This window comes from Heloderma suspectum, chromosome 5, assembly GCF_057233095.1.
Source record: "Heloderma suspectum isolate Gila_16-S chromosome 5, 16-S_ref, whole genome shotgun sequence".
NCBI lineage: Eukaryota > Metazoa > Chordata > Lepidosauria > Squamata > Helodermatidae > Heloderma > Heloderma suspectum.
The window spans coordinates 38,970,645-38,998,519 of record NC_139462.1 but is presented as its reverse complement, the minus strand read 5'-3'; the positions used below and the strand labels follow the sequence as shown (position 1 = coordinate 38,998,519).

The 27,875-nt window shown below is 45.2% G+C and overlaps 1 protein-coding gene across 2 annotated transcripts; it reads left to right on the top strand.

Annotated features, from left to right (window-relative positions):
- The first annotated feature begins 42 nt into the window (after positions 1-42).
- Positions 43-27,849, top strand: CFI (complement factor I). Of its 2 annotated transcripts, XM_084855850.1 has the most exons (13): positions 43-131; positions 1,767-2,022; positions 6,727-6,877; positions 11,241-11,410; positions 12,299-12,409; positions 12,879-12,989; positions 13,767-13,796; positions 14,851-14,883; positions 16,635-16,738; positions 19,717-19,823; positions 20,485-20,759; positions 22,200-22,301; positions 26,367-27,849. In XM_084855850.1, the coding sequence occupies exons 1-13, from the start codon at positions 69-71 to the stop codon at positions 26,579-26,581; spliced, it is 1,728 nt and encodes a 575-aa protein (XP_084711976.1). In that variant the 5' UTR covers positions 43-68; the 3' UTR covers positions 26,582-27,849. The 2 variants fall into 2 exon arrangements, with proteins under 2 accessions (XP_084711976.1, XP_084711978.1); XM_084855852.1 differs by lacking the exon at positions 12,299-12,409.
- The last annotated feature ends 26 nt before the right edge of the window (positions 27,850-27,875 follow it).

The window sequence follows — 27,875 nt, the reverse complement described above, 5'->3', positions numbered from 1 at the left end:
AAGTCTGAGGCTGGAGAGAATTCTTGGCAAAGTCAATATTCCAATTACAGAGATATATATTCTTCACCATGAAACTGTTAACAGCTCTCGTGATTGTTTTATGTATAAACTCTTATACTTTGGGACACAAGGTAAGGTTTTATTTTAAATACAATGACTGGAGTACTAGAGAAACAGGCTTGTATTCATAATATTTGTGTGTATATCTATGCGTGTGTGTGTTTGAATGCACTTATCATGGGTATGAAGTAAGTTTTAAAAGATCATCTGATTTATCCTGCATGTTTCTTACACATCCACCTTATACGTGTCTACTAAAAAGTAAGCCCCATTCACTTTAATGATTCCCAGGCAAGTGTGTGTAGAATTGTAACCAGAACAATCCCGGGGGGGGGGGGGGAACCAACGATGGACAAACCACCATTGTCATGCCATAGGCAGTGGAGTGGGGGTGGGGAGGCAGTTTGCTTTTTTCTTTGGTTTTTAAAGCCCATTTTATCCTTCAAAGATTTCCTTTAAATTACACCAGTTCCAGGGCTAAAGTAGCATTATCCCAATTCAGATAGGAGGAATGGGAGGGCTTTAGATTCTACAGGTCCAAAGCCTCACCCATATGAGCTCCAATGGCTGTGGAGCAACTTCAGTATAGATCTTCCTGCTGTAGCATAGAGGAGGCTTCCCAAGAGAGACCCCCTTCTCCACCCATGGACCTCTCTGTCCATGGATGAAGGAGTTCCACCATATGAATGTTGTTGTTGTTGTTGTTAATAATAATAATATTAACAATAATAATAATAGTAATAATTCCTATAGCCATTGGCACACCTAGGGACTACAGGATTGCTGCCTTACTAGCATTTATTTCCTAGCAGTGATGTCCACCTATGACCACGATGACATCAACCCGACATGCCGCACCAGTACAGTAAGGGAGATACCTGAAAGTGTTAAGAGCAAAATAGTTACAGGAAAGTTAAGCAACAATAGTATAGTCTTACTGGGATCTTTCAGTCCTTTAATTGTTTACTTCTCTTACCTTTTCTTACACTTAAAGTTCAGCCAGATGAGGCTTTTATTATACGATCGTCCTGCCTCGTTTCTGGAATTTCACAGGAGTCCAGATGATGACATTTTCTATTTGTAACTCTCTAGTGTTTCTCCCTCCCCCCACTTCTTCCATCTTTTTTTTAACCACACCAAATCAGTTAAGGAGAGAAAGATGGAATAGCTGCACAATGCCTTTAGACTGGTAGTGCAAGGAGCCCTCTGTCTGGCAGCACCTTTAGAGTGAAATCAGTTTGAGACAAGATCCACTCTAAGAGTTCAGAGCCATCCATCTACATGGACATACTTGCATTTAACGCACCCACGCGTGCGCGCGCGCGCACACACACACACACAGAGCAACATCTTTAAAAATATTTACAGGTGGTTAAAAATGAAGCTCAAGCAAAGATCAAAGCCTGGTGAATGTGCTAGGGAAATTCTAGGGAATGAAAATCTTCTAATACACAGACAAATACTCTTCATCATGAAGCCATTATCAGCACTCATGCTTTGTTTATACCTATCCATTTGTATTTTGGCACAAAAGGTAAGCTTTTAGTTTAAACAAAACAAATGCAATTCTGTTACATTCTATCTGTAGTATTTTAAAGTTTGTGTTCATTTTTTAAACATGTATTTATCACAGGATCTGAAGTGTGCAAAATCCCCACCTCATCTACTTTATATTATGTGCTACTTAAAAGCATTTCTTTTTCTAGCAAGAGCTGTACCTGATAGAAGAATGTTTAAAGCACAGCTATACTCAGAATTCCTGTGAAAAAGTTTTTTGCCAACCATGGCAGAGATGTGTGGACGGCTTCTGTTTATGTAAGATACCCTACCAATGCCCAAGAAATGGCACCTCAGTTTGTTCCACTGACAGGAAGACTTTCCAAAATTACTGTCATCTGAAGAGCTTTGAATGCCAACATAGCTGGAGCAGATTTATGAACAGAGGAAACTGTAGCTCTCAAGGTATTGACATGTTACATCTCCTTTTCTACTTCATTGGTAGTGAGGAGGAGCAAACTTCCACCTTGCACATTTGGACCATTTTATTGCTACCTATTGTCTGGGCTGGGGGATTTCACCTCTCTTCATTGTCCCAATATAATTTTCTCTTCCGGCTGGGAGGAGGCTTTGATTACTGATTTTCTCTCTGTAATTACAGCTGCTGCCGCCGCCGCCACCGCCACCACCACCACACACACACACACACACACACACACACAAACACGGGGAAACAGCAAGCAGTGGGGCAATTTAGAGAGGCATTCTGTTGGGAAATTAGAATCTATGCATTCTAGTAGTGCCCAGATCAACAGTACCCGGATCAACAGGAAGCAATGAAATAGGATGAACCTGCAAACAGGAGTCTTTGAATCAGTATTAGAAAAGACCTTTGCTGAATGGAAGTTATTTGTGAGTAGGTAGGTAAAGTAGGTAACACAACACGTGAGCAGGAAGGGCACCGCACCATGTAACCCTGCCCCTGATGTCACATGTGCCATGTAGGTCCACCTCTTGACTTCCACATGTACAGTGTGGATGGCAGTAGGGGGGAAGCCTTTGTGTGTAGAGCTGTACATGTGGAGGCTTTGACACAATTCAGAATACTGAGCAATCAGGATTCCAAATCACAGGGAAACCTCTGCATGTCCAGCTGTAAGGGTGAAGGATTTCCCTCTGCAGACATCTGCACTGAATGCATGGATGTCATAGGCTGGAGCTATGCAGTGCATGTGACACTATGGGCAGAGCCACACAGCATGGCCCCACCTCTTTCTCACATATTGTTTCACCTACCTTTAGATAACTCCTGCATAGGGCTTGCAATTCTAGTCTCTTTACTTGCGGAGGTAAGTGTAAGCATTCATACAGGAGGATGCTACCCAATTACTCACTAAGAAATAATACAATTCATTAACTAACAGTGCAGCTCTATACATGTCTACTAGATTATTGATTGATTGATTGATTGATTGATTGCCCATCTGGCTGGTCACCCAGACACTCTGGGCAATGTACAAGCATATAATAAAACAGTTTAAAACAATAAAATTCTACAATAAAAACATTTTCTAAAATACCTTAACCCACCCCAAATGCCTCCCTGAACAACCATGTTTTTAATGCACGGCGGCCGCCATTGCTGTCCTTGCAGCTGTGATAGGCTACGTAAGAATTTATGTAGCCTATCATGGCTACCCCCCCCAAAAAAAACCCCAGCGTACACAAATGGCAGTGGCTAAGGCGGCCGCCATTTGCGTTCCCTATTTTTCGCCGTTCTAGCTATTTGCATTCCTCTTTTTTTCACCGTAATTGCCTACATAAATATTTACATAGGCAATTACAGTGAAAAAAAGGGGAATGCAAATAGCGTAGTGGGCGCTATTTGCGTTCCTTTTTTTTTTGCTGTTCTAGCCTACATAAATATTTATATAGGGTAGAACGGTGAAAAATAAAGGAACGCAAATGGCAGCCGCCGTAGCCGCCACCATTTGCGTACGCTGGGTTTTTTGGGGGGAGGGGTTAGCCGTGATAGGCTATGTAAATTCTTACGTAGCCTATCATGGCTGCCTGGCTGGAAGCAAATGGCGGCTGCTACGGTGGCCGCCATTTGCATCCGCACCAGCCCATCCGCAGCCGGAAATCCGGCTGCGGACGGCCCTGGCCGGCTGCTCTGCGGCCTGGCCACAGAGTGGAGCCGGCCATTGAGGATTCCGGGGGGGAGGACCGGATCACCTCCCCCCCATTGAGGATTCCAGGGGGAGGGACAGAGCACCCCACCACCATGAAAGATTCCACGAAAAGTTAAGTGAGTTTCGTACATCCCTACTCACAGCTGACACCTGAGTCTCCATGGACACCTGGGAGTCCAAAATGACCCCCAGGCTGCGGACCTGGTCTTTCAAGGGTAGCCATACCCCATTCAACACCAGGTCAGCATCCCCCAGCCTCCTCTTGTCTCCCACCAAAAGTACCTCGGTCTTGTCAGGGTTCCGCTTCAGCTTATTCCTCCCCATCCAGCCACTCCAGACATTTGGACAGGGATTCTACAGCCAACCTTGGTGAAGATTTGAATGAGAGGTAGAGCTGCGTGTCATCCGCATACTGATGACACCGCACCCCAAACCTCCTGATGATAGCCCCCAGCGGCTTCACATAGATGTTAAATAGCATTGGGGAGAGGATGGAACCCTGTGGCACCCCACAAGTGAGTGGCCATTGGTCCGAAAACTCCTCTCCCAGTGCTACCCTCTGGTACCTGCTGGAGAGGAAGGACCGGAACCACTGCAATACAGTGTCTCCAGTGCCCAGCCCCTCCAGGCGGTCCAGGAGGATACTGTGGTGAACGGTATCAAAAGCCGCTGAGAGGTCGAGGAGAACAAGGAAGGAGCATTCACCCCTATCCAGAGCCCTCCTCATACCATCTACCAACGTGACCAAGGCCGTTTCTTTCCCATGCCCAAGCCTGAAGACTGACTGAAATGGGTCTAGATAATCAGTTTCTTCCAAGTGTGCATTCAACTGCATCGCCACCACCCGCTCAATCACCTTGCCCAAAAATGGCAGATTTGGGGATCCAAGGAGGGCTTCTTTAAGAGTGGTCTTATCACTGCCTCCTTGAGGGCTGATGGCATCACTCCCTCCTCAAGGGAGGCATTCACCACCGCCTTGATCCCCTCACCCAGTCTCTCTCTGCAGCTCATAATGAGCCAAGATGGGCAAGGATCAAGTAAGCAGGTGGTCGTCCTTACAGATGAAAGCATCTTGTCCACTTCATCAGAAGGAAGAAGCTGGAACCGATCCCACAAAACTGGTTTGCCACAGGCCACCTCCTGCTCACTAACTGTATCCACAGCGCACGGAGTAACACTCCTAATCCAATAAATTTTATCTGCAAAGGGCCTTCAAGGCCCCACAGAATGCTCCAGTGGTTCCAGAGCCACAGGACCAACTAGGCTCCGGACCACTTGGAACAGCCTCCTAGGACAGCACTCTGCAGAGGCGATAGAGGCAGCATAATATTCCATTTTTGCTACCTTCACTGCCACGTGATAGGCTGAAGATACAGCTCTAGCCCATGTCTGATCATCTTTGGAGTGAGACTTCCGCCACCGGCGCTCTAGCTGTCTCACCTCCTGTTTAAGAGCTCGTAACTGAGGATTGAACCATGGTGCAGTCCGAGCCTTGTTCACGGGGAGAGGGCATTTCGGAGCCACCCGATCTAATGCCCCAGTGATTGCGACATTCCAGCCACCCACCAGGGTCTCGACCGAGTGGCCGTTGGCGTGCTCCAGAGAATCCCCAAGAGCGTTCAGGAATCCATTCGGATCCATAAGATGCCTGGGGCGGACCATTTTAATGGGTCCTCCACCCATCTGGAGGGGTTGTGGAACCGAGAAGTCTAACGTCACCAGATAGTGATCTGACCATGACAAAGGGGTGGTGGATATACCCCCGACTTCCAGATCACTCCCTGCTTCTCCAGAAACAAACACAAGGTCTAGTGCATAACCGGCTACATGGGTGGGCCCAGTTAGAATATGGTGCAGCTCCCAGGAGGCCATGGTCTCCATGAGGTCCTGAGGTGCTCCTGTGAGGATGGCCTCTGAATGTACGTTGAAGTCCCCCAACACCAATAAGTTAGGGGACTGCACACGCATATCAGAGACCACCTCAAGCACCTCAGCCAGGGAGTTGCCTGACCTGGCATTGCAGAGCAGCAAACGAAAGCCCGAAGATGGAGTCACATCTCCCCCAGCCATCCTTTGGCTCTGGACAGGGCTGGAACAGTGGACAGATATTAGACATCTCCCCCTTGTTCCCCTTACCTGGCATGGCCTGCCCCTAGCGCTCTGCCAGTGCCTGCCGCCCAGCCTCAGTATGTTCTGGCCCCCAACACTCCCCCCACTGCCTCCATCAGGTGGACACATGCCCTCTCGCTCCCGCCTATCAGGCAGGCTACCCACCCCTAAAAACACAACACAATCCCCCAGAAATTTTTAAAAAAAATTTAAAAATCCCCTTAAAAATAATGCCAGGCAGGAATCCACGGTGACGGTGGTGGCGGCGGCAGTGGTGATGGTGATGGTGGTGGTGACGGCGGCAGCGGCGGCGCAGCAGCAGCAGCAGCAGGAGGCACGCCTCTTCCCTGGTGGTGGCAGCTTCTCCTGCAGGCCCTGGCTCTCCCAGACCACCTCAGCCAGCCAGCTTATGTAGCCCGTCCAGGGAGGGGCAGGTGGAAGCAGCACAGCTGGCTCAGTACCTGGGGGCTAGGTCCTGCAGGGACTGGTGGTCTGCCAGGCAGAAGTCCGCAGGGAAGGCCTGGTGTTGGTGGTGGCAGCAGCTACAGCAGGCCCAGCAGCAGCAGGCATGCCTCTTCCCTGGTGGTGGCAGCTTCTCCTGCAGGCCCTGGCTCTATTGGATACGTATATCCCATTAAGTTCAATGGGGCTTACTTCCAGATACATCATACATGGGCATAGGATTGCAACCTAAGCATATTTGGCTACCTGTTCCTAGATTCGGCTGTTCTGCAATGGTTCCTTATCTCCTTAGGCCTGCTAACTACAAAAACCTCTGGATACAAGGCAGCAGTGGGTTTTATCCATAGAACTCTCTTTTGAAATCTGAATGGACATAAGTGTTAGCAGGCTTTGTTTTGTTTTCTAGACAGTTTCCAAATATTCTTGGAGTCTGGAAATGCACCATCAGAGGGAATTGTTCAAGCCGAAGTCAACCACGCCCAGAAGACATTTCTATGTGGACGTGGATGGGGCATGAATGAAGCAAACGTGGCCTGCAGACATCTTGGCTTTGCAGAGTAAGAGGTTCTGCACAGAATGGAGAACCTTTAATAATGATCAATGCAATATTTAAAGGAGGGTGCCATCCCCTCTGGAGGACCACACTGCCTGGACCCTCTGCTGACCACCCCACACATGCCCATTGCCCTGGTCACTTCCTTTCTTCCCCCTACCCTTTCCAGGTGGCAGGAAGAGAACATACAGGTCATCGCCTTTTTCTTTCTTCCATTAAAAAAACAAACAACACTTTTTACAGAGGTAGTCCAGTGCACTGAGCAGCCCAACAACCTCTGTAAAGAGTTCTTTTAAAAGATAGAAAAGAGGACTGCCGTGTTCCTTTCCTATAACCTGGTTATTCTTCCTCCCTGCTCACATTCTCCCTCTCTACTCACCCCCCCAGTCTCTCCCCAGTTACCCAGGTGGTGGCTGCGAGTGGCGACTCATATGGCTCAGAGGCATGCCGGGCCAATAACTACGGTGGGAATGCCACTGTGAGAAGGGCTTGAGGGAGGGGGAGAAAAGGGGAGAGGTCACTTGCTCTTGCTGTCATTGGGGGGCCCTTGGGGCTGTGATATCCTAGACATGTGCCTGGTACTTCGCCCTAGCAGCAGCACCAAATTCTTTATGATGGATTAGAGCAGAGTTGGGAAATTTCCAAGGGCCTGGGGACTGCCCCACCACCCCGGCTGAAACTGCCACTGTGCCCAAACGGCCATGACAATTTGGCAGCAGCAAGCAGAGCCGCACTTTCACTTTGAAACAAGGTAAGCGGGGAGTGTGTGCCTTGTTTTAGCGCACAGTCAAGCTCCTGCAAGCTCCGGGGGACTGCAACGCTGCATTAAAGCAATGCACAAGGTTCTCGCGCTCCTTGGCCATTGCTACATGGAAACAAAAATGAGAAGTGCTTTTCTGTGATATCTGGATTTTCATGAAACCGCTTTGGTCCACCAGGGGCACACGAAGCAAGAAAAGCAGAGTATACAGTACCTAAAAACCTGCTTTCATGGGTCACACAGCACTTGAAACCTCCATACTTTGGGGCTGGGTGGCTGGAGGACAACTGAATGTCATCAGTCGAATAGATGCTGCTCAGCAGCGAATGAAAGAGGCTTGTTCCCCACCCTTGTAGCTCTCCTGATCAGGGGAAGTTTACTAGAAGCACTGAATTAAGCCCCCGTAGTTTACCCCACACCTCTCCCCTCTCATCCACCATTGGGATATTGTGAAAGATTAAAGATTAAAACTGGGCTTATATGAATGTTAAAAACAGGCTGCATTCTGTGAATGAGTAAAGCTGCTACTGCGGTATTCTGACCGATTGGAACAGCAAAACTGCAGTTTTTGCTATGTGATCCCAACGGGTAAAGCAGCTTGTGAATGGGAAGTAGTGCTAAGTGGGAAGAAGCCTGTGCCCAGAAACACTACTGTGAATGCAAAGAAGCTACTTCACTATTCTGAATGATTGAAACAGCGCAACTCCGATACTGCGAATGGGGAAAAGAGGCTATTCTGAATGACTGAAACTATCAGGAGGTGTTACTGTCCTTCATAACTCTGTAAGAGAAGAACTTTGAAGCAACAGGGTTGCCCCCCTCCCATGATTTTGAGGATCTCTCAGCAATGAAGGGAGGAAATTGCCAAGCAGTAGGGAGGAAAGAGGAGGAGAAAAGAGGAGAGTGTGTGGCATCCCCCCCCCCCACTCCAGGGAATTATTAGCCACCTGTTCGGGATGAGGGTGGGCAGGGCAGGGAAGAGGTCTTCCAATCCCCGCCCTCTGGTCAGTGGCCTATATCCTGGAAACAAAGACAGGCAGGAGGTCTAAATGCTCCATGGGGCGTTCTGGCTGTGCTCCTCTAAAGCAGCTGCTGCAGTCAAACTGGCAGCTGAGGAAAGGCAGAGGGGGCAGGAGACTTCTGTGCACATGCGCTGATCTGGAGATTTAACTTTTCCTGACCCCTCTCTGCTTCCGTGCTCAGCAAAGTGCAGTTGGAAGGCAATGAGTTACTTCAGAGTAGCCATAGCCCCGTTCCACTCTTTCAAGATGTGGATGGGGAAAAAACTGTGTCCCAAAAGCACGCTGCTTTCAATGGCAGAAAATAAGGAAGGGGGGGGCGGCTCCACCCATTGACCAAAGGCCACAGCCAGGCACGGACACACTTCAGGCACACCCAGCATGCCGGGTTTAATTCAAGTGAATGGGGCACACTGCAGCTAAAGCACTCAGGAGCTGCATTTAAGGAAAAATATGTACTAAAAAGTCTTTCAGAAAATGCACATTTTTGAGGGGGAAGCTGAGGAAGTGCTGCAGGGTGGCGATGACGTCATGTGTCATAAACAACCCTGAAGTGTTCTTCCTGCATACTACATCATACGTGTAGATGACCCCCTTGTCTGAAAATGAAAATATGGCATAATATTGGGCTCTCTTCACACCTTGGTTTTTTAGTAGGATCGTTCTTCTTTAATCACTGTTTTTTACAGCAGCTTTAAACAATGTCTCTGCTCTCCTGCTGCTATCTCACAACTTTCCTTCCCTCTTCCTGTGTTATCTGAGAACGGGGAAAACCCGGAATTTTCTGTGCTTGTGATTGAAATCACCATTTCTCCGCTGTGTATTTCCCCTTTCGCTCTTTGTCCCACTTTGTGTGGGCGTGTGCTAGCGGGTGTTGAATAACATTGTCATGACAATAAATTGGTGGGAGGGTGAGGGTTTCTGCCTCTCTCCCATTCCACTACAGGCGCTTGAACTGTAAAGTGGTTAACCATTCCAATTGCTTCTCTGAGATCCCCTTGAACACAGCAATGCTTACTTCTGAGTAAACTCATTGGCTGTAAGGCCTTCCTTTCCTAGGAGTAAGTGCCATTGAATTCTGTGTGGCTTGCTTCTGAGTAGGCATGCATAGGAGTGCATTGTAAGTCTACTTAGAGTAGCAGTCTTAAGGGCTCCCATCCCCTTCAATGCATTTACTTTGAACCTCCCCCTCCCATTGACTTCACTGTCTGCTTCTTCTCCCTTTTGCTCACCAGATTGATGGGCTTTTTTTCCTCCCAGGGTGGATGGGGGAGTCTCCCTTCTCAACCATGCAGGAGAAAGGCTTGACAGTTAGGATTTCGATGGGTATTAAAAGTGCCTTTTCTCCTCCCCTGAATAAATTCATCATGCAGAGCTTGGTCGTTTTTAATGGTTTCCTTTTTGTTGTGTTGTTTTGGATAAGGCAGTAATGGTGAGGTGGTTTTCCATAGTACTCCCTCCCACCTAGCCCGCCACTATCTCTTCTCCTATCCCACTTTGCAGGGTCATTGGGAAGCCAGAACAAAGGGGAAGAGCAGCGATAGCATGGGGGGTGGGGAAGTAAGCCGGGTCTAATGAAGAAGGTGTCCCCCGTGAAGCAGTTGTCGGGGGGGGGGGGCTGCTAGGGACAGCTTGGTGCATTGACTGTATACAAGTCCATTTGTAGATTTCTTACTTCTGTAGTTGGGAACCTGGAAATCGGTATACCCTTCAAACTCAGTAGTGCAAGCAATATACTTCATTTAATTCCATCACACACTGACATATTTAGCAGAGAAGGACTAGTAGTGCCAGCAACCCCAGGGTAAGCCACCAAGAAGACTCTCTCTCCCTTGGAGGAAGGAGGGGACCAGCTCCCATAGCCCATTATCCAGGCCACTAGAAGGGCTTCCGACTTCCCTCCTGCTGTGGAGGACTGGAGGGATGGGGCGGAGCCATCAATCATGTTACAGGAACCAAGGATCAGGGGAGGGGAGGGGTATGGAGCCAGCAGCCCCCTTCTGTCCTGATCGTTCTGTGCAGCTCAGCCCAGCCATGAAAAGGCATAATGCGGAGGGACATGCTATGAGAGATGCCTGTATACAGGGCCAGTGTAAATCCCAGAAAGGATCTGGAATCAAAAGCACTGGTTTGTAGTGGGATAAAATGCCAGGTGTGAAGAGAGGCCCGCTCTCTACACTTATGAGTCCTACAAACCATAAAAACTCAGTTCAGCAGTCGATGAACATGTCAGTCAGATATATACACAGTCATAGATGTACAGCAGGCTTCCCCAACCTGGGGCCTTCCAGATGTTCAAAACTTCTGTAGGGCAGCAAGTTGGGGAAGACTGTTGTACAGTGTTGTCCACAGTATGGAATCAGTATCTGAAATTAATTGCAGAAAGCCAGTCCTCAGATCTCACTCGTCTCCCTTTCTGTGGCTAGCTTGGCTGCCAGCATACAAATTGGGATGTTTGTTGCAAAGATCGTTGCAAAAAGCTGGGCTTCTGCCCTTGTCCAGTGGGGAGCTCAAAGTCAGATGTAATACTGCAGGTGGTTTTGGGCACAGTGACCATCTGTTGTGTGGCTTTTGGCTGCTTTCGGCAGGGGTGCTGATTTCACGGAGCTGGTGAACCCGAGTGGTGCCTTGCATTCGTTGGAATGCCTTAGAGCAACTTGCAGAGGGACAGAGACCAGCCTGGCTGAATGTGCTTTAACTCGACTGGACCAGAGAAATGAGAAGTTGGCTAAGGTGGTGTGCCACACACAGCATAGAGGTTGGTAAAATACGTTTTAAGTGTGTCTGGTTAATAATTTTGGACTGCCCATCTAGCATTATAGTTAAACAAGAGATAGGTTGCCTGTTATTTGCTACTGCTACATTATGTTGTCAGAGTGTGGTTACTAATTGTTTCACATTTCTTGCTCCTGTTCTTGTGCTATTTTAGGCTGGTGGGTTATTGCACATTTTATGATTTCGTTGATTTCTGTTTTGTTATCTGCCTTGGCTTGGTTATTGCTATAAATCATGGGTGGGCAACATGCAACCCTGGCCAATTTTATGGCCTCACCACTGCCACTGAATTTTCCACAGACATTTGATGGCACAGCAGTCAAACTGGGTTGTTTTTCCATGTGTTAAGGGAAAACAAGCCATGGTTTGCTGCTGAAACTTGGCGTGCTTTGGTGGCAGAGGGCAGCCAAGGGGATTGGCCCCCAGGCCCATGGAAGTTGCCTACCCCTGCTATAAAGGAAGCATAGAAATGCTTTTAATAATAATTGCATCAGAGACAGAAGTTCTACAAAACACAAAAGCCCCATGGCTTTGGGTCACTGTTGTTATTCATTCAACTCTAGATAGAAAGTCATCCTATGAAGATCACAGCATTAAGGGAAGGGGGATAAATCAGTGGTAGAGCACCTGCTTTGCATGCAGAAGGTCCCAGGTTCAATTCCCAGCATTGCCAGGTAGGGCTGGGAAAGATCGTGCTTGAAATCCTGGAGAGCCACTGCTGCCAGTCAGTGTTGACAATACTGGGCTAGATGGGCCAATGGTCTGATCCAGTATAAGGCAGCTTCCTACGTTCCTGTGTGTCTAATTGAGACATTTCTTTTTCTGCAGCAGAATATTTTTACCAAAATATTGTTTCTCACCAACTTGACAGTATGCTCCCCCAGAGAATTCCTTTGTATCAATGGAAAATGTATCACTTCAGAGAAAACATGCGATGGAATCAATGACTGTGGAGACTTAAGTGATGAAGTCTGTTGCAAAGGTGTACTACTTGTAACCATTCTTATTTATTTTTATTCACTTAAACATTATTTATTATAAACTGCATGCACTACTGCTGGTCATTTGTTTTGTTTTGGAGTGCTTTTATTTTTTGTTATAAAATTTCAACAAAACAAAACCATAAAGAAAAAAGAAAAAAAAATGTAGCTATATAGATCTGAATTTAACTACATACATGTGAAATGTATGTATGTATAGACAGATGATTGAAAGACAGATGACTGATAGAGAGATAGATGACTGATAGAGAGATGATAGATAGATAGATGAAAATAGTTTTCTAAAAATTATACATAAACATCAACAAAAGCAGACCAAATATCCATATCAGTTCCTCCTTACACTGCATATATTGTTTTACCTGAATCTGATGTATTGTGTGCATGGTATGATATTGTGCTATCGATGAGCTTTTGCTTTTTACATACGGGGTGATCTCTTTCCGATAGCATGCAGGGCAGGCAGCTCGCACTGCAAGTCGGACATGTGCATTCCCAGCAAATACCTCTGCAACAACGAAATGGACTGCCTCACAGGAGAAGATGAGAGTCGCCAATTGTGTGAGCATAGACTTTTTCATTATCTATGGACAGATTCAAACAATAATTTTCCTGCTGTGTGAATGGTTTTGGACAAGCGTCAACCTTGTAGCCAACTCAAATTGTGATGGCAGCTGAGTCCATCACACAGTGGAGCTCTTCATACAACCTAGTTGGATGCCCAACACTTGGTAAGTGGGTGTGATGCAAGGTACATTACAGGTTCTTGGCACAAAGCCTACTGCTGTCTCCCATCAACAGCCAAGCAGTATGAAAATATATGAGTGTCATAGCCTAGCTCACCTCACAACATTGTAATCTGCTGGAAGGGGGACTTCTTCTAACCTTGTAGTTGATTTGATTTGTGTTTGTACCCCACTTACAGATATAAAGCTCGCAACTGCCTTTTTGTTCTCATTAGAAATCTAACCTGTTCCATCCAAAGGGCTGCAGCAGAGAAAAAAGTACTTCAGAACAGTTCAGGAAAACCAACAGCATTCGTTTAAATGGGACTTGCATGGGATACATCCTAGGTTCAGTCTGACCTTGATAACTTTTAAAATCAACACACACACCCTCCCCAATAACTTCTCCAAGAAGGAATTCAGTCCCAGGAGGTTATTCAGCACCCCTGCTTTATAGACTATTTCCCCTCCTTCTCAGTAAGAACATAAGCTAGGAAGCTTCTCTGAAACATACATATGAAGCAAGCCAGTCTAGTTCATACCCCAGTGTGTTTTCATGATTTTATGTGTGAGGCATGCTAACTGTATGTATATTTCATTTTTTGTTCAATAGGCGATAAAAGAGAGGAGGTAACAGAAAGAGGTAATATTTTGTGTTTGATATTTTATTGCTTTATTGATATTATCATTCTATTTTTAAACATGATAGTCTCTCTTTATTTGTATGGTTCCTTCTCAGTAATGTCCTGCTCACTACAGGGCTGTGGTGAATACGAGTGGAGCCAAATTAAACTTCTCATTTACTGAGAAATTTTACAAAGGACTTTTTGAGCCACACTCCACTGTTTCCACTCAAGGCAATATTTGACAGCTGGCCCGATGAGAGAAGGCATCTGATTAACTTGGAACACTTGCAGTAGGCAGCAAGATCTGTTCAAATGACACTGAAAAATATTTCTATCAGTCACACAAAAAGCAAAGGTAGCCATGTGGGCCATGAGAAAAATGCCAAAATCCAAATTAGTGTAATACTTTTAGTAGTCTTTTTATACTTCTACAATACTTGTATTACATTTTATTGGGGGGAGATGGGGGAAAATACTTGATATTGAAGTCATGACCTCTGCATGGTAAAGTCTTAAGATGGTCAGAGTCTTAATGGAATGAGGAAGGAGCAGTTTGCAGACATTCAAATTAGGCTGTACCAGGTAATGTGATAGTTTCAGGTTGCACCTGGAACTGCCCTCGGACTGCTGGGAGCAAGAAAGAAGCAAACAATGGCTGATATCCCATTTCTGAAAATATACAATCCAGCTGCTACTGTCTCCATCCATGAGTGAAATACACGAGTTCCTTAATGAGTGAAATACACGAGTTCCTTAAAAAGAAGTATTATCCTAATAAGGATTTTGGAATTCCTTTCAGTGTTCACCAAGCTGAGTTGCCAAACGGCCAGGAAAAATATGGCCCAGTTTGCTCTTGTTGTCATAAACAGCAGATTGCATATGGAGGAATTAGCAGGTCATGCTTTTCACAACATGGAGATCAACTTTTTACTACAAATCAAACAGCTATTAAAAGCCCAGCTACAGGGGCCAGCTCAAGAGCTGACGACCCTATCACCAAGGTTTTTCGTCAGAACCTACATTTTTGATTACCAGAATTTAAATAAGTTGTAAACTCTTGTTTTACCGCAGAAGGGACAGAAGCTGCAGACTCCATGGATAAAGGTAAATACACTGTTTCATGAGATGAATAGATCAAATGCCACTTGCCTAGATTGCTTTCAGAAACACTGCGATACCAGCCCTATGCATATTTACTCTGAAATCTGGTTTGAATATACATCCCCATTCAAGGGTGTTTCTACATTGCAAGCTGCTCCCATGAACGGCTTGCTATGAGTGCGCATACCAGGAATCTACTTGTAAATGAGCACTAACGCATTCAGGTCTATGCAATGATATGTTACCCAAGAGTCCCATCTTCACATTTCTAATAACAATTGATTGTGAGCATGTTCAAACATCATGCTGCACTACCCTGAGAATAAGCCACCGTACGTTGGTTGCTTGTGAATAACCCACATTACTCCCAACAGATGATTGGGCGCGTGGCGGCTTGATGTGGTTTCTTTCCCTCTCGGTCCTCCAACCCACTCCCTGCATGTGTCCCCAGTGTCCTTTGTGTGGCAACTCCTCTCATAGTCTTGCCCTACAGGAAGAAAACTTCTACAGCAGGAAACTTTCCCAGCCCCATTCTCTACTTGGATCACTACCCCTTTTTGGAGCACTTACTTAATTCATAACCTTTCTCTTTTTTTCTTTTCTTGGTGCTTCGGAAGTACGCAAATGGTTTCATATTTTTAAAGTGTGTGTGTGTGTGTGTGTATACATATATATATATATACATATATATATATTGTTCACAAGTGCGCATATTCGTGTGTCCACTGTCATCTGCAGTAGTACAGCCACTTTGTCAATTTCCTTGTATATTATCTACTGCACTTCAGTGCTTCCTTGACAGCTTTGGGAGTTCAATGTCAACGGAATTGCCCAAGTGGAGTAGCTAATATACAGAGAAATTGACAATGCGACAGTAGTACTGCGGATTATATATAGCAGACAGGCAAATCTGAGCAGTTGCTCACTTGCCAACAACAGAAAAATAAAAACAAACAGTTGCGAGCCAAGTAATTGCTCGTGAAAGGAGCAATGAAGGGCAGGGCGGGGGCAATAACTCCCACTTGTCAATGTCATCGTCTTGGTAGTTCACCTTGAACTGACACTTGTCAGTGTCCTCCCCGCATTCGACAGTCCCCACACTCTCAGAGCGCCTGCTGAATGGGTCAGAGTGACTGGGAAGGGCAGGTATAATTATTCCTGGTGTGGCCACCTCAATTGCTCCGTCCCATTCAGCTGCCTTCTTTTTCCTGACCTTTGGGGAGTTTTGTGCCAATATAACGTTGTTGTTTTTTGTTTAACTTTTGGGGATAGTTTTGTAAATTTGAGAAACCCTAGCAGTAATTGCTCTGAAAAGAAGCTGCAATGGGGTGGGAGCGCTATAACTCCCACTTATCAATGTCATCCCCTCACTATTACACCTTGAACTGAGGCTTGTCAGTTTCCTCCCCCCTTTCGATGCTTTCCAGAGTCCAGTTCAGAGATTGGGATGGAGCAAACCACCCAGCAACCCTAGAACAAGCAATGGGTTTCAGAGCAGTTTGCAAATCACTCCAGCCACCCACACTTGCTGGTTTCAACTGTCAGGACAACCTGCACCTGGCGAAGCTAACTATTCTAATTAGGTGGCTCAAGACTGGCATGAGTGGGGTGGGAAAATAAACTCCATGACTTATCCCCCCCCCCAATGATCATACAAACACAGCCTCTGTCTCTGATTTTACTCCTTAAAGTAAGAATAAGGTATTTTCATTTAAGAACATGAATGATGATATTGCTTATCTGTTTTATTAAAGAGAGAAAAAAGATCAAAATGCTGTTACCCCAGCTACACTGTGGTGTTTCAGATCACAGAGTTTCTCGTCGGAAGCGAATCATAGGTGGATACAATGCACAAAAGGTAAAGTTACTGAGAACTGTTGAAGCAGCAGGACTGTCTTCAGTATTGCTGTTTTTCTGCATTTTGTAGCAATACAGGAGCTGTGACAATGGAGGCAACAACCAAGTAATCTATAGTGAGGTATGAAGTTCTGGGTGCAATAAAAAAAATTAGGTAACAAGACATTTATTTTTAAGTGGTTCATGACCCAGGAGAATGTTTTCCGCCTCTCCCCTTTCTCAATCCACTCTGTGTTCTCCCAACAGTAAGACAGAGAGGCAGAACACACAGCTACCATAAGCCCTGCCTGCAGAACACAACCTGGTTGAAGCAGGTCTGCCTTGTTCAGACTGAAAGCAGAGGCTTCTCTTCCTTCTTTCCTTCCTCCCACACTTTGAAAAGAAGAAAGTGACAGCTCCTCCCTGCCTCTCACCCATCCTCTGTGTTACCCTCTCAGTCGGGAAGGAAGCAGCTCTGCTTGGCAGTCCAGCTTTCATCCTTCATCATGAAGAGCCTTTTCACACAGGAACTTTTGGAGGGACTACAAGTTATACAGCAAAGACAGGGGAGCCCAAACACATAATGCTAATATGGGGAGGGGGATCTCCAGGTGAGAATCACTAGGCAGGCACATTCAACACTTTCCCCCAGATTATTTTATTCATCACATTCAGAAATAAGCTCAGCTGGGCTGGGACAAAATTCTTTTGGGGAGAGAATCAGCAGCTGGGAACAGGTTAACCCCCCCAACCCCCATTCTCCTTCAAATGATCTCCCTGTCCTAGTGCAGGAAAAGGCATTTGCTCACTTGTCTTCTCCAGATGCTTCAACACAGTGTCCTGTGACTACTAGACTCAAAGGGCTTCTTCACATGGGTTTTTTTTATCCTGCAATTGTGACTGGTTACTCATGGAAGTTTGTGGGTCCTTTACATGACGTTGGCACCTCTAGTGCCTCTCTTGTGTTTTCTGACCATTTCTGCAGCTTAATTTGCAATAGAAATAATGAGTTAATAAAACAAACTGGTTTAAATTTGTCCACGTGAAGAGGAAATGGTGCTATAACAACAGTGTCATCTAGTGGCTGTATAATGGAACATATAGAACTTGCAGATAAGGGGGAAAGTGGGGGAGAGGGGAAATGCATGTAAAGGGCCAATCTTAATCCTGCAAAGAAACTGGAAGCAGAAGCACCAGTAAAATCGTGGGATAAAAAGCCTCTGCGTGGAAAAGTCCAAATTCAATCTCATCCTGACATTGTTGGCAATAGCTGGCAACACTCCCAGTTACGCTTCAGGGTGTTGTAATGGAGACTCCTCTAATAATAGACACAGTGGACCAGTTTGCACATCGTAACAACCCATGGGTTGTCTGGGATGCGTGGGAGCAATCAAGTGCACCACCTCTGGTGTGCTTATTGCTTCCAGTTTCAATTAACAACCTACGATCAACCCCTTTGTAGGTTGTTATGATGACATCCGAACCCAGGCACTCTGGCTTGTTTAGGAGTGAACAACCCACTTAACCCAACAACAAACCATGGGTATCAAACACAATTCCATGGGTATTTTGATACAATGGTATCAAAAACTGCTGAGAGATCCTGGTGAATCCACAGGGTTACACTTCCCCCTATCTATCCCCTAGACAAGGTCATTCACCATGGCAGCCTAGGTTGTTTCAGTTCCAAGACCAGGCCAGTAACTGGGTTAGAAAGAATCTAAATTCATTTCATCCAAGTTGACCTGAAGCAGATTTCATCACACACTCCATCAGCTTACCCAGATAGGACAGATTTGGGGCATTTATTTTGTGCTCATCATTTCCTACTCATGGTTGTTTATGGGTTCTTTAGACAATGTTGTGACCCTCCATGTTCACTTCAATGTCTAATGAGTAGTTTCTCCAAGTTTTATTGTAGAGTAGGGAAAATGTGGCATTTAATTGTGAAAGCACAAAAAGGGCAATTTCCTTTTGTGTATTTGCGCTATTCTGCTATACCACAGTGCCATCTAGAGGTTATGTTGCAGAAAAGCAGAAAAGGAAATGCTTTTGTGTAGTGTTCTGATCTCAATGCTGCAACGAAACTGAAAGTAGATACAGAGGATTAACAGTCGATGAACAGCCTTGTGTAGAAAAGCTCTTGATCCTTGGTGATATCTGAAAGTGTGTCTCTCCCTAGATCAGTTTGCCCGTGTCTTAAGGTCTGCAGGGGAGGCTCTTCTCCAAGTATCTTTAATATGTTATGTGACAACAGGGGAAAGAGCCTTCTCTGTTATGGTACTCCAGTTGTGGAACATCCTCCAATCAGTGGAACATCTGGCACTGACATTGCACTCTTTCCTGCACCACATTAAAACTGTTTTGTTTGACTAGGCATTTTGAGTTGTGTTGCATGTCTTATGGGGATAGGTGGCCATGTCCGAACTCGGAGGCAACCGTCTATCCAATGCAGAGCAGGCGGAGCACTCCTCCGTGCTCTGGCCACCCTGCATTTGTGGCTAGACGGATGAGTTCAGCTGCCTAGCCACAGTGCTTCAGAATGGGCAGGGGGGAAGGCTAGACGACGCATAGGAAGGTCCCCTCCTCTCCCTGCCCCTGGGAACGCCCCCTTTCCTCCTACTCTGTGCTGCTTTTACCCGGGCAGAGCCCAGGATGCACCACACCACCTATGAGGGGGAGGGGAGGTGGTTTTCTGGGAACTGAGTAATCCTATGGCTGTCTAGTTGCTGTCTAGTGGCCATAGGATTGCAGTCTTACTGTATCTAGTTTCTCCCAGTTTTTTTGATGATTGTATTCTCTTGGTTTTACTGTATGTTATTTATAATATGATTATTTATACTAGCCATATGTAATGTATGCCACCCTGATATGCATAAGGATAAGTGAATTATTTTAAACACACAAAATAATAAAAAACATTAATATATAAATAACATTTGTAAATCAAATGTATGCATGGCAAAAAGTAGCTCATGCCACTTTTTTGCTTTTTCGCAGGGTGAATTTCCATGGCAAGTGGCAATTAGACATGTAACTGGAAGAGTGGTCTGTGGTGGGGTTCATATTGGGGGCTGTTGGATTCTGACTGCTGCACACTGTGTTAGGTAAGTGGCTTTGGGGACTTTTGGGGGATGACCTTTTAAGGGGGGCTTCTGAGGATGAAATTGGTTTTGTCTTGGTTACCTGTGTGGGGAATGAGCTGGTGGCCTTTCATTCCAGCAAGAGGGAGAACAAAGTGGCCTTTTTTGGCCTCGAGTGCTGAATCACTTGTTATAGATACTGGAGAGAGTGAAGAAAGATGGGGAAGACTAGGGAAATATGAGAATTTGGGAGCTAGTGGTCCTGTCCAACATTCTGGGACTGATTTGTAAGATCTGATCCAAAGAACAATGGATAGTGCTCACAGGACTACACCGCCTCATATATGCACATGGGTGAATCCTGTTTTAAAGCATTTTCACATGTTAAAATCTACCTGCATGTGCAAAATTAGTATATTGCAGACTCTGAGGCTATTCAATCTATGGTGTTGAGTGGTCTCTCTAGGTAGTAGCGAGAAATGCATTATCCTCTGTGATCTTCCAGGCATAAGCTTTTCTCATTTCATTCAGTTCAGAAAGCCCTGGGAAACAGGCAGGATTACTGCTGCTAAAAGTACATATTCACCGAGATACGCTACCTGACTAATGAATTAAGTAGCTGGGAATTCATCATGAGCCAACTTTACATTTCCATTAGTTCTTTAAAAACATGCTTCTTTTCCAGCCAGAGCCATATGAAAGCATATAAGATATGGACAAATCTGCTAAATACCTTACTTCCGAATACTGGAGTAGAAACATATTCTTTAAGGAAAGTGGTCATTCATGAAAACTATAATTCTGAAACACATGAGAATGACATTGCTTTGCTGGAGATGAATTCCGAGAACAGACTGCATCCATGTCTATCCATTTCGGTCCCAGTGTGCGTCCCCTGGTCAAAATACATGTTCAAAGATGGCCACCAGTGCAAAGTGTCTGGCTATGGACTCAGTGACGGTAATGAGAACCTGCTAATTAGTTTGCTTGCTTGCTTGCTTTTTAAATGATGGCTACATTTCTGCTGACCTTCTTCTCCTGTCCCACCTGGCTGAGTAGCTTGCAGAGCTTTGATCTTTCTGTTCCCTTCCATTCCCATGGCTCTGGCAGCTGATTCCTTCCACATATTCCTTTCATTTCAAAGTTGACCCACTTAGGAACATCGGGAAGTGCCCTAAACCAGTGTAAGCACTGACACTGGTCAGCATAAGGATTCACCAGGATTAAACAAACTGTACTGAGGAATAGAAATCCAAACAATAAAAGTGAATGGTACAATTCAATTTTAATGACTACAAATTGAATGCATAGGCTCACAAGACTACCCTACAACACAACAACTGCTCACTAGGTCCCAAACGCAAGAGTGGGTATATTTACTGGACACTGCTCTCTTCAATGTAACTTTACACATTCAGCAAAGGGGATGACTGGTCCTCTGACCTTGAGGTGGAAAAGAGGCCTGAACCTTTCCAGGCTGCTCAGGACAAGGCTTCAGCAATAAAACTGGCAGACCCACCCTGGAATCTTGCTGACCAGGGCATCCTCTTTCAAAGCCCAAAAGCTTTGGTGCCAATTTTGTTATACCCCTTTCTTATTCTCTTTGTACAAGTTCCTACCCCTCCTTCCACTGAGCCAAACCTGATGCATGACCTCATTTGTGCCTTAGCGCAACCTTTTGAATGATGTATTTGTTATAGAGAATCAGCAGAACATGCCTAAATGTATCTCTCAAAGTCTGCATGATAGTGGTCGTCTCCCTAAAACATGGGAAAAAAGACTCCAACACTAAGTTATAACACTACTGGGCCTCCCAGTACCAACGTTTCCCATTATCCCCTCCTCTACACATATCTCCCTCTCACATAACACCCTTCCTTTTTCCCCTCTTACGCCTTCTCAGTCTCAGCTGCTGCTCCTAATGGTTGATGAACCTGGCCCAATAAGGCAGATATTCAAAATTCTGAGATTGCAGAAGCTAACCTATGATGGGATTACACCACATTAAACTCAGTGTGGCTTACTTCTCAGTAAATATTCATCAGATCGTGCTGTGAGTTAAGAAAAATATCTTCTGCTTGAAGCATATTCTCTGCTTTAGTGGAAGGAGGTAGGCCTTTTAGCAGACTCCAGAACCTTGTTTTACCCATGGCTGGCCCAAGACATTTTCCTGATGGAGGTGAACGTGGCTCTCTGCTGCCCATTCTACCTACTGAAGCCAACTGGGCTGACGGTTGAATCTTGAAATCCTGAAACCCTAGAAAGCCACTGCCAGTCAGTGTCAACAATACTGGGATTGATCTTCCTCTATTCCTATGTTCCTGCAAGAGTATTTGGATTTAATTGTGAACAACAGATAAAATGTAATGTCCAAAACAAAACCATTCATTTCTTCTTTAGGTTTTCTAAAACAATTTTCCCTTAGATGGGGCTCTGTTTATTTGATGGGAAACTGTTCTGAAATCTACAGGGAACATTTTCTTGAAGGAATGGATTGTGCAGGTGAGCAAGAAAGCAATCACTTCATAACCTATCTCAGCACAAACTCATAAGCCAGTCTCATTCAAACTGAGATGGCCCAGCAGAAATGTTGGTGCACATGGCAGTACAATGTTTAACAGTGTAACAATCCAGAGTGATTATGGGTTTAGCATCTGAACGAAATACCTTCCAATCTGTTGGGAGATATAGGGTGTCCCCAGATTGGGAGCCCCTCATCTCGCCCACAGCCCTGTAGCCAGCCTTCCTTGTAAGGTGGGCCAGCGACATTTCTAGGTGGGGCAGTCTTGGGGGGTGGAGTGCAGAGCACCAGCCAATCCCCCCACCACCACACACACAGAGTCCTCCTTGAGTGTTAACTCCTCTTGGAGTGTCCTTCCTTCTAGTCTTGTTCCTGGCCTTTAGCTTTTCCTTCCTTTTGGACAATCAAGGGAAAACGTTTTAACTGATTGCTATGTAAAGGACCAAGTGATTGGAAACTAATTGTGGAAACCAACTGGACTTTATTTTACTGGTTGCCAGTTAATTTTTCTGCCCGGAATCCCTAAAAAGGCCTCATGCTGAGGTGCACACATTGGGAAAATCAGAAATTAGGCCCGAGTAACAGCCTACAAGGCAGGCCAGCGAGCTGTGGTATGCAGAACAGTGTTTCCATTCCTCTAGGGCTGTTTTCATCCTTTGTCCTCAAGTACTCAAGAAAAGGGAAAAAAATAGCCACTATGATTTATTTATTTCTATGCCGCCCAATAGCTGAAGCTCTCTGGGCAGTTCACAAAAATTAAAACCATAAAGTACAACATAAAACAATATAAAACATGAAAGCTTAAAACTATGATATAAAAGTACAACCAGAATAAAACCTAGCAGCAATGCAGATTTAAAATACAGATTTAAAACAGCAGAGCTAAAAGATTAAAGTGCTAAAAAGCTGAGAAAATTTAAAAGTCTTTACCTGGCGCCAGAAGGAGTACAACATAGGTACCAGGTGAACCACTCTAGGGAGCTCATTCCACAGCTGGGGTGCCACAGCAGAAAAGGCCCTCTTCCTGGTAGCCATCACCTCATGCCCTTTGACAGGGGCTCCAGGAGGAGGACCCCTGAAGATGATCTTAGGGTTTGGGCAGGTACAAATGGGAGGAGGCGATCCTTCAGATAACCTGGCCTCAAGCTGTTTGGGGTTTTGAATGTTAATACCAGCACTTTGAATGGAGCCTAGACACGGACTGGCAGCCAGTGCAGCTGGAAAAGTACTGGCATAATATTATCTCGTTGGCCAGTCGCCGTTAACAATCTTGCTGCCCTGATTTGGACCAGCTGAAGTTTCTGGACCATTTTCAAAGGCAGCCCCACATGTAGCATATTGCAGTAACCGAAATGAGAGGTTATCAGAACATGGATACTGTAGCTAGGCTATCTCTCTCCAGATAAGGGCGTAGTTGGTATATCAGCCTAAGCTGATGATTGGGAGTATAGTGAGTGCTTTAAAAGAGTAAAGGGTAACTTAGGGTAGTTATTTTTTTCAGATTGCTTTCAGTTATCTTTTTATTTCACCTTTTAGCAATAAGCACCCAATCTTGTTCTGTTATATCTGCAGAATAAACAAACTCTTACTTCTTACTGCAGGCAAACAAACATCCTTCTCTATTGCTGGCTGAGTAGAGAACACAACTGAAACTGAAACTGAAAAGTAGATCAAAGGAAAATCCAAGGGGTGGAGTCTAACTCTAGCTCATAATACAAAGGTCTAATATTTAACTCTTCAAGAGTGATGTTAGCATACAGGCTGGTTTTGGGGTGGGGGTGGGGATCACTAAGGTAATTACAGGATGACTGTGATCATGAAAAATCCATCCTCAGTCAGAATAAGTCTTGAGTAAGCAAACTTTTAGGGGCTCGTCCAGAAGAGGCTTTGGTTGTGCACTCGCCCTGCCTTATTCGCTGAATTTTCCAGATACTCCTACTCCTAAATTGCTACTGTTCTTGAAACAAGCTGTCATTCTTTAAATGGAGGCTGTCATTGTCCATCATATCACAAATTAAAAGGACAATCCCCCAAAAAAAAACTCGGGGGGGGGGCAAAGCACAGCTCAGGGGGGGCAGTGCACCCATTTGCCCCACCCTGGCTACAAGGCTGGATGCCCGTCAAGAGACCGAATGAAATTGTCTAGTTTTTACTATTTAAACAGCAGCTTACAGGGAGGGGTAAGCACATTTGGAGGAAAGGTAACTGCATCGATGCAATTACCATTGCATCAGCTTTGTCCCTCAATGTCACAACGTGTTAATTACTGTCCAGTTGTTGTTTTTCAACCTACAGCTGCAATGATTTGACATAAGTGATGAACAGCATAGAAAGCGGCTTTGAAAAGATACACAGTAGCAATCCTTTGAATTACTGTGCTTCTTTTTGACAAACAACCTGTATAGCTTTCATCTATAACACTACAACATTCTGTAAACTAGTGCCAAAAAACAAAAACACCACCAGCATTTAGAGATAATATCCAGAACAGCACCACTTCATTAAGTCATTGTGTTTGTCTTTGGCAAGGGCCAGGCTTCAGGGATACTAAGGTTCAGAGTGTGGATGTACAGGCTGCCAGTCCAAATGAAAGTCTCAGAGCAGCCAGAGGCAGGTGTATAGTCAAAGCTATTTATTTATTTATTTGCCACCTTTTTTCCATCATGGAACTCAAGGGGGCTACGTGTAGTTCCCAGGTGGTCTCCCCTCCAAGCACTGACCAGACCCAAATCTGCTTAGCTTCAGCTGCCTCACATGCCTTCAGACTAAGACAGGGGCAAGAGTTCCCATCTACCCCCTCAACTTCCACACAACAGCCAGTGGCAGTTTGGCTTAGTGAACTGCCTCACCAGCCACTAGCTATGCAACAGAAGTCCAGGTATAAGACAGCAACAGAGGATCAGGAGAACCAGAAGAGAGCGCATTGTCAAAGTCAGGAAGGGATCCATATCTGATTCTAAGGCAGCAAACAGAAACTAGGAGCTGGCATTTAGGTGATTTCCTTACCTGTAGCAGCCAGCCAGCAGCCACTAGGTGGCAAGCATGTGGTGGAATGCCATTCCCACCCTTACATTGAGGTCCTGGGAGGGAGCAGTGGAGGCAGACCGGTCCGTGCAAACACATGCTTGTTGACTGGGGAGTTGCTCCTGATGACATCAGTAGCCTGCACCCATATCAGGACAACTATCCAGCCAGCAGCTGTGCACATGCATGATGCTGGCTGGCACCCCCCCCTCCCCACTCTGTCGCCTCCCGGAACCTGGAGGCAGGGGCAGGAGTTCCATCTCCCCCTTCAACTTCCAGCCACTTCTGCTCCTGCCCCTAAACAAGTTGCTCAGATTAAGGACTAAGTCTGAGGTGAGGGCCTTTATACCACTTGGTGGATAGGGATTGGCCCTTGGGGTCAGCTGATGATGCTCAGGTAGGCTGGTACTGCAGAGCTCAGCTCCTTTTGCATGTGTTCCCTCATATGTCTGCTACATCCTGTTTCCATGCTGATTTTTCAGGAGGGATATGCCTTCAAAATCCACACAAACTAATTACAAAAAAACGAATGCTTAAAAGTGCTTAGAAGGATCCAAGGGCTGCCTCTATTCTCTGAGCAAGGTAGTATGGGAAAAACCATGGCTGCCCACTATGGGGCACATCATTAGGTCCTGTTGCTCCTATATGGGACAGCAGTCATATGTTGATTTGCACATGGCAGGAGTCAACCGCTCCAGCCGCTCCAGGCAGCTAATACCTGTGAAAACTAAGAAGAAAGAAGAGAAGCAGCCCTCAGACCACCCAGTTATGGAGTGTGGATTCCAAAGTGGACTCCCAATCATCCTCATAATGTCGGGGTGGTGCAGGTCGAGTCCACTTTGGTATTCAAACTCTCTGAAGACCATCCCTAATTGAGGGGTTCTCCCAAATGTGTTTTGGATCATCTTTAGTCAACATCAAGGATGTTACAACAGTTTGAAACTGGACCCACACTTACTTTAGTGATGCTCAGGATCAGAAGCAACGCATCTAACAACCTTCTTCTATTTTTCTCCTTTCAGGTACATATGACGGCTCTGTGGATGCCTGTCATGGTGACTCAGGTGGACCCTTAGTTTGTTTCGACTCTAATAATGTGGGATATGTTTGGGGTATTGTGAGAAGTGAGCATTGTGGTGAAAACGGACGCCCTAGTATTTACACAAAGGTGGCCAATTATTTTGATTGGATTGGCCATCATACTGGACTCTCTCTGATTTCGCGGTATAATGTATGATTTTTGTGGTTTAGATAGGGTTTGTTCCCCCTGTCCTGCAATAACACAAGTAAAAGTTGGTTAACTTTCACACAAGTAAAAGCTGGGGACACAATCCAGCTATATTTCACCATTCTCATTCATTTGATTTTTATTTCATTTTTTTATCCTGCTTTTCCATCTGTGGGTGTAATCCTGGTGTACATGATTAAAACAATAAAACATGGATAACAAACAAACATACAAATATATGGTTAAAGACTTCAACAGATAAAACTAAAATCTAAAACAGCATGTTCAAAGCCAGGCACAGCAAATGGTTAAAAACTCAAATGACTAAAGGCTGCTGAAAGAACTTAGTGGTCAATAAATGTCTAAAAATAGAAGAGAATGGGCCCAACAGATCTCCAAGGCAAGGCTATTCCACACTCTTGGTGCCACCACTGAAAAGGCACTCTCACTGGTACACATTTTCACAAATAGGGGTCGGACCACAAGTAGATGCAGGGCCAGTTCATATGGGAGCGGAAGTTTCCTGAGATTTTCTCAGTAGTGCAGCTAGGTAATTTCAGACCCTGAAGTTAATGGTCTCACAGGGGAGAGGCTTTAGGCAATCATGTGTATTACTTCCAATGGTGCAGGGGTAGAATAGTAGGGCTTCTTCACCCGGAGCTTTTATCCTGCTATTGAGATGGGTTACTCACAGAAATTCATGGGTCCTGTAGATGATGCCGTCAATGTCTAAGGTGTCTCTTGCGCTAAATGAGCTTTATTTCTTTTTTTAAAAGATTGGAGATAATGAGCTATCAAATTATAGCGTGTGAGTTCCACTTGAGTTCCCTCATGAAAAAGGGAAAGCCACAATAACAGGAGCTAGACCACAGTGCCATCTAGCGGCTGTATAATGAAACATATGGAAGACTCAGATAAGGGGGAAAGGAGGGGGGAAAGGGAAGAAGGAAGTACGTGTAAAGGTGGCCGTCATGATCCTGCATTTAAAATGGAAGCAGAAAGCCTCATTTTAAATGCAGGATTTTAGGGTGGTGTAGAGACACTCATAGTCTCCCATCACCCGTTACTGAGAGCAAAGGAGGATCTGCACTAGAGCCCTTCTCATGTGTGAAGAACTACCATGCTGGTATTTTTCAAAACACAATAGTTGCTGTGGGGGTGCATGCTAATAAATACAATGCAGCATCCACTGTGTTTATAATGTGATCAAGTGCCACACACACATGTAATTGTGAGAGGAATTGGATTTTGAAAAGGTTACATGCGTTTGAACATTTGTTTTGTAGTATGAGCGCATGAAATG

Excerpts from the sequence above, each read along its gene's own strand:
- CFI (XM_084855850.1), top strand. The coding sequence starts at position 69 with ATGAAACTGTTAACAGCTCTCGTGATTGTTTTATGTATAAACTCTTAT. Across the intron at positions 132-1,766 it reads CTTATACTTTGGGACACAAG|CAAGAGCTGTACCTGATAGA; the intron begins GTAAGGTTTTAT and ends TTCTTTTTCTAG. Across the intron at positions 20,760-22,199 it reads TGGCTATGGACTCAGTGACG|GTTTTCTAAAACAATTTTCC; the intron begins GTAATGAGAACC and ends TTTCTTCTTTAG.